At 33.6% G+C, this 7,336-nt stretch overlaps 1 protein-coding gene across 1 annotated transcript in view; it reads right to left on the bottom strand.

Moving 5' to 3' along the window:
- Positions 1 to 2,135: 2,135 nt before the first annotated feature.
- NUP155 (nucleoporin 155kDa) overlaps positions 2,136 to 7,336 on the bottom strand; it is a 30,425-nt gene continuing 25,224 nt past the window's right edge. The window contains 5 exon segments of the mRNA XM_009576325.1: positions 2,136 to 2,274; positions 3,537 to 3,646; positions 4,401 to 4,537; positions 5,780 to 5,890; positions 6,862 to 6,982. Coding sequence (XP_009574620.1) covers positions 2,136 to 2,274; positions 3,537 to 3,646; positions 4,401 to 4,537; positions 5,780 to 5,890; positions 6,862 to 6,982 — 618 coding nt within the window.

Below are 7,336 nucleotides of genomic sequence, written 5' to 3'. Positions count from 1 at the left end.
GGGGGGGGGCGGGGCGGCGACAACTAACAAAAGTAGTCATCCAATTGTTGATAATTTTGTTACTGAGAAATGGTTCATGTTCTTGTTGGTCAGTTAATTCCCTGTACTTGTCACCATTTGTTTCATCTACTGCATTAATCCACCCACTGCTCTCCTCTGATCTCAGGTTTCCACATCCCTCCAAATTTAAATGGGGAAACAAACTACCCTTTCTCCATCTGAGAGCAAAGCAAGTGCTATGAAAACAAAACGCAATGCCTACACTGAAATTACCTGCAATCATCTGAAAAATACCAAAGATAACTCTTGATACACTTTGAAATACTTTTACTTTGAAAAACTTGTAATATTGGCAGAGGCTTTTTTATTCTATTAACTGGGAAAAAAAAAGAAGAGCTGAAACTCAAGTCTTGTGCCTGTTCCCAACTCCTCGGTTATTTCTCCAAATCTGAAAATAGAAATCTATTTACCTAGATTACAGAATATGGCTCAACAAAACATACTTTTGTGCAAATACTAAAATTTAGAAATAAAAGTGAAATACATCAGGCAAGACTCGGGACATCACTTGTATGAACAGAACTGCAATAACAAGACCGGGGTAAATGTACATCACATCCCTAGTGTGAAACATAGCTATCAGCAGAAACTAACTTGTAATATGGAAAGATGCAAATCTTTTTCCCAGGGCATACAGTAATTCCTCTATTTAAATACTTTGTGAGGAAATTTCAACACTGAAAAAAGAGAAAAGCAAATACTAAGATTTCAGATCTATTTTGATCTAACAAGAGGTAAAAAAGACATGTATTTTAATTTACATATTACTTCACTGGGTGCATTCTCAGGCTGAAAATCATCAGAATGTACCTGGCAGTTCACAGGGAAAGAAATTTAATGGCTGTACTTTAAACAAAACTTTAGAGCATAGTAGTAAAGGGTTTAAGTAGATAACTTGCATGTAAATAAATGTCTTAATCCATACTTCTTTTTTTCTGTTTTTTAAACACCTGTGATAGGTGTATCAACTACTCATTCTCCTGGGAAAAAATACATTAATCTACTCTGTACATAGGCATAAAGATACTTGCTTCTTTCCGGCATTAAAAATCTCTCCAAACTCTTTGATTATTTACTTACATGAAGAAGTTGAAAAAGACTAGAGACCAGCATGAACTGGTAATTTCTTGTGCATGTTATATAGAGTTTATGTTGTTGAATATGTACACAATGCATAGCAGTAAATCAGAGACAAAACAAATTTCCTTGTAGGATGAGATTTTAAAATCTTAGGAAGCACGTATACAAGATTATGGTAGGCTTTGCTCCTTTTAAGGAATATACACAATTTGGTGCTTGTGTGCATGTAATGAAAGTAGACAGAAGTCACTTCTTGACTTCTTTATTTGATTTTAACATACAACATATTTATTAAAATGGAATAGGGAAAATTAATTTGATGCGGTTTTAATACTCTTCTTTCACTTGCAATACAAATTAGATTGCTAGTTTCTGCAATTTCATCCCAAACATTCCATTTACAGAGGCAGGCTGTGTTTAAAGCGACAGTTACGAAATGATGATTATCTTTGTTACTGAAACACCTGCCAATAAACTCATGCAGAGCGTTATGATTGCATCACTGTTCCCAGGTATGACCACATTGACAACCTGACTCATCTACATGTGCTTTTGTCATCATCTTGCCTTCTGCAGTTGTCATTTCTTGATTTGATACTTGTAAAACAGCTATCCAGTAGATTTTACATCCCACTTTTCTCCATTACTTTATGTTAAATAAAGAAAAAGAAAAATATTTTCCAAATATTTTTAATCCTCCAGGGAAAGGTCACACAATGTATTTTATTTCAACAGTATAAAAAAAGTTTTCTATTGTTAAAAAATTTGGTAGTAGTAAAAGAAACTCCATTTGTCACATTTACATTCTACAATTTGTAGATACCTTTAGCATAGCACGAATACAGGCCACACAATCGATAACTGCAGCAGGAGATACAACTTTCTCAGAATTTCTTTCTGAGCATTTGTTCTTCCAGAGATTCAGTGCAGACATCTGAACTTTCATTCATAGTTCTTTTTATCTGAGCTAATGATTCTGTTATTATATTAGTCAATCAGTGAAGCCGTTCTAATTTAGCCTGTAGTGATTTAAAATTCCCAACTGTAGTCTGCACCATTAGCGTCGGGCTCATAGACTGAAGTTCAACCAGGTAGCAACTAACAGCATCCAAGCAAACATTTGTGAATCGTCGCCTGTAAAGAAAACATAGAATAATAACGAGGTCCTTTTTGTTTCTGTATATTAGAATTCATTTGAAATAGAAACTGAGCATTCTTTGAGTTTTAATGGAGTAACATATCAGCAAGACATCTGTCAGCTACTTTTAAGTATTTAACTATTTATTAGAAAAATTGATTTTTGAAATTTAATGCTTGTGACTAAGTCAATGGGAAAACAAATGAATCATTACTATTTATCTGATATTAAATATAAACAATAAACCATGATACAGTTAATGGCAATGTGAAATATTTACTTTAATATTTAGATATTACTTTAGATAGGAATACAATCAATGTATAAGTTATTAATTTGGATAGCAATTTAAATATCTAAAATTAGTATCAATCACAACAATTTAGGTATTAATATCTAAGTAGGTATTAGAATTAGACAACATTCACTACAGTTCTAATAAGTTAGAGTATTTAAATCAGCTAACCATAAAAGACCAAAAAAGTGAGAAAAGATAGATGTAAACTCTATATATGAACTGGGGATATTTATATGTATATTTTCAAGAGAATCAGAAAAAATTAAGGTTAGAAGAGTTACCAAGACTTTGCCTAGTTCTGCTCATTGTTCCTGAGACAAGATAGTTCTGACTGAAGTTTGTATAGTCTATTCACGAAAGTTGCCAAAGCTAGAGATTCCATAATATGCAGGCAACTTGTTCAAGTACATAGCTATTCTTCTAACCAGAAACTTTTTCTAATATAAAACCTGAATTCTTTCCTGTTGCAGACTAAGCTGAATTTTAGTCTGGGAGAGTGATTCATTGCCAACCTCTTAAAAACAATTTGGGAAGATCTATCCCCATTTTAGTCTTCTCTTTTCCAGAATACAAAGACTCAGTGCTTCTAGCCCTTCTTCATTAAATAGTTCACTGCTTCATTCACAAAACACCCGATTCTCATCTTTCTCCACTTTTCCCAGATTCCCTCAAATTTGTCTGTACTACTCCTTAAATTATGTTGCCAAAATTTACAAAATAATCCTCTCAGTTCCTCATGAATCTTCAGTGAAGTGGAGAAAATTATCTTTATTGAAGTAGTTTATACGGAGGACCCTATAAGTTTCTATCAGCTGGTTTTGAATGAGGAGTCTCAGTAATCACTGCTAGGAAAGAAATACTAAATTCACCCAAAAGAGAAGAAGAAAAGCTTTGGGGATTGCTGATGTGCAGTGCTGTAGGATATTTTACATCTTTCACTGTTTATTAGGATATAGTTGCCTTTCTTACCTCAGAAGTACTCTGCTTGGATCATGTACATATCCTGATAATAACACATGAATACACTCTAAAAGGTGTAAAGGCTTTTTCATTCTATTCCAATATGGGTCCTAAAAAAAGATTCCAAAATATTAAGGAGACAAATATTAAGGAGACAAGAAAAAAAAAAAGAGTGTGTGTGTGTACATGCAGACTGCCAGCTGTGGTAATTATTTATTCTTTGTAACAAAAATGTAAGAGAAATGGGAATTCTATCTTAATCTATATTAAGTCTATATTAATCTATATTAAGTACTACTTGGACTTTTGAGTACTAAAATATACATGACACCTAACAGGCTGTAAAGTAATAGATTTTAGGAAGTTCTGAATTCCTTACACTGTAAGCAATTTGGGTAAAAATAAGCAAGTCAATTCTCTTTGTTTTAATTCTGTTTAAGCCTGTTCTACAAACCAAAAGTTAAAAATATGGATTTTTATTTTTTATGCCTATTGCATCAACAGATTAGACAAGAAGCAGTAATATAGCAAATTTTAATCATTAAAAGGAAACAAATAAAATTAATATATTCAAGATATGTTATTCCTTCTGCAACATAACAATTCTAATCCTATTTAATCCTAAATCAGCTTTAGGTGAAGTAAAGGGATTAACAATTTTCCTCATTCTTTAGGACTGAAGTGAACAAAATCAACAGGGGAAAACCAAGCAGCATTAAGAGCCTCTGAGTAATAGAAAAGAACAAAACCTATGAAGTTGGTCTTTTGATATATCAGACCTTACATTATTTTATGTTTCCTGCTAAAGACAGACCTTGATGGTAGTTGAAAACAAAATTTTTATTTTGTGGCTATTTTCCTTACCCGTGCTTTAAACAACTGGTCATATACTTCAAGCAGCCTGGGCAATGGCACTCCAATTTCTTGCATGGTATATGTTACAAAACCTACATCCCAGTTCAAAGTGCAGACCTGTTGCTCTAGAAACTGCACTAAAAAATCTGGAGGACAAAAATAACGGAATGTTTAGATTCCAACTTGTTAATGGGAGTCTAGCAAAGAAAGGCATTTGAAAGTGATTTAGTCCAAGTTTAATTTTCTGTCTTCCACACAGTTGGTACCTTCTCCTGTGAAGCACATGAAAGTTTCCCCCATTCTGCACTAAGGGAAGGATATGTAAAATGTAACTACCTCCAAAGATGGTAGTAAGCTATCAGCAATGCATGACAGGGATTACTTATACTGAGCACTTTATTACAGTTCTACCATGGAACTATGCTGTTAGAAAAGTTCATTAACTTTTGTTTCAGCACAAAAGAACATACTATCATTTAATCTGCTAAAATAGCCAGCAACACTGCTGCATCTTCTATGTTTAAGTGTCAGTAACAATTAACAATACTAAAATATTTTAAAAGAACATTTAGTGCTGAACAATATATTTTCCAGGTTTTTATATAATACCAAGTTGTCAAAACATGTGAGCATCTCAAAAGCAGAAAGAAGCTCCAAAAAGGATCCAGAAATCTCCTGAATTCCGTTTTTAGAATCTGCCTCTGAAGTAGCAGTAGATACTTCAAAAGACAGCAGATAAATGTGGTAATCTAAAATAAAATTATATGTATAAATACACATTTTTATGTTGTACTTTGATACAAATAAACTTTACTACTTTCTAAAATGGGATCTGCACAGCCATCCAAAAATAACTGTTGCTGCCTTCTAAGCTTCATTTACTTCCCATTCAGGGTGAAAAACTGTAAATTCTGGTTAAATCCCTAGATAAATTCTAGGAAACACTGCACTATAAAAACTGTAACTGTTTTGTAAGCATACAATTATACTGTGTTTACAAAATTAGAGGCCAATAGGAATTTTATTTCTACTTTTTGTCTAACTTCCCTCTCCTCAATCCCTTGTCAAAGTCACTGTAATAATGAGCAAGTATTACAGTGCTTTTGTTCCTGCTTTCCTGGACAAAACCGAAAAGTACTACCCAGCTGTTCTCAAGATCAACACCATCACTACTGACAGTTGAAATAATTCGTTGCTTCAGCTACAGCAGAAAATTTCACAAATAACTACCATAACTATGTATCACAAAATTATCAATGTTATTTCCTTTTAGATTTTAAAAAAAGAGACATTTCTTAAGTTAAAACTTTCTTAAGAGGCTAAAAAGAAAGCTGAGACCCATTGATGAAATGTGTATGTTTATTTACTATGCAGGCTAAACAACTTGCCTAAAGGAAAGTAACGAGGTGTGCCAGCATATATCTTTCCCAGCAATACCATCTTCAGACTAAGTGCTTGCATTCTGTCCGCGGGGCTCAGAGACACACTATCGCTCAACTCTGAAAGTGAAAAGAAATGACTTGGAGAGAACTTCAGAAAAAAAGTTCCACATTTATACACAACTACACTGAGGTACTTAAATTTTCTGCTAACACATCAAAATCTTATGCTATTGTCAGTGCAAAATCAGCACGTGTAAGTGAAGATACAACTTTTTCTGATGTGTATGCATATATATTCACAGATTTTGTTTCCTTGAAGTTCCATGCAAATCTACTTTAAAAACCCCAAACAAACAAAAAAAAGCCCAAAACCCCACCACCAAAGCAACAATAACAAACCCACAAGAAAAACACTACCACCTAGCTTTTCCCTCAAATCACTGTCCATGTTTTTCGCACAAAGGCAACCGCAAGCACAAAATCCAAGGGGAAAAAAAAACCAGGAAGAGACAGTGAATTACCAGCTCACGGTAGAGGGTGAGGCAGATTACCACAGCTGAGTGGCTAGGCGTGCAGAGCTGTGCCCACTACTCTGCTTCTCTATAAATGGACAAAAGCCTTACACTTACACTCCTGTCAACATTATAAAAACGCTGAACTCCCTCAAGATTCTTTAATCTTTGTCACGATAAATTTAACATTTTTATGATAATTTCCTAATAGTGAAACCTTCAGACAAAATTTCACATGTATTCTGAAGTCCATATTATAATGGCATCTAAGAACAAGAAGGGATGAAATGACTTCTTAAACGTTATCTGGAATGTGATTATTCAAGCCATACATGCAATATGCTCCAACAGGTATGTAAAAATACTACTTTTCTGTTGTTTAGGCACATAAGCCAAAGGTAATAACATTAACGAATTACTAGTTAACTACACTTACCAAATATATTACAGAATAGTCCAGAGAAGATGCATCTCATTTGGACAGCGTATCAGTAGCCGCACATAGTCTTAAAAGTTTTAATTGTACCATTTTCCTATAGTTCTGGCTTGTACCACTTCTAGTCCATTAAGACCTACCTTTCTCAATGATTTCTTGCCAGAGAGTTTGCACCAAGATAGGATCAGAATGACCTGCACAGTGTATAATTGCAAGCTTGCACTCCGAGAGTTTAAAAGGGTCAGCAAATTCTCCATACAGCTGAAAGAAAAATTACCAGGCTTTACATTTCAAGCAAGATAAAAAGGAAATTTTTAAAATCAGCTTTTCTTTATTTTGTATGGTGGCCATCAGACTAGTAAAGGTGCAACTTAAGTTGTTGTCAAACACCAATTATTTTTTTTTTACTAGGTTTAATTTCACTTGTTAACTACAATCCCCAATTTTTTATGAAGTTATAATTAATACCGTTAATTTTCTAACGATTTTCCCAATAATGAGGAAATGTAAGAGACTTAATAAAGAAGATAAACACATGGAAGAAATTAAGTTACTAAAGATTGAAGGAATATCAAAGTACAGAAAAAGATAGTCGAGGTAACAGACATTCAGAGA

This window comes from Fulmarus glacialis, unplaced genomic scaffold, assembly GCF_000690835.1.
Source record: "Fulmarus glacialis isolate BGI_N327 unplaced genomic scaffold, ASM69083v1 scaffold33134, whole genome shotgun sequence".
Lineage (NCBI taxonomy): Eukaryota > Metazoa > Chordata > Aves > Procellariiformes > Procellariidae > Fulmarus > Fulmarus glacialis.
The sequence above is the reverse complement of the archived record's forward strand: the minus strand, read 5'-3'. Positions and strand labels throughout refer to the sequence as shown.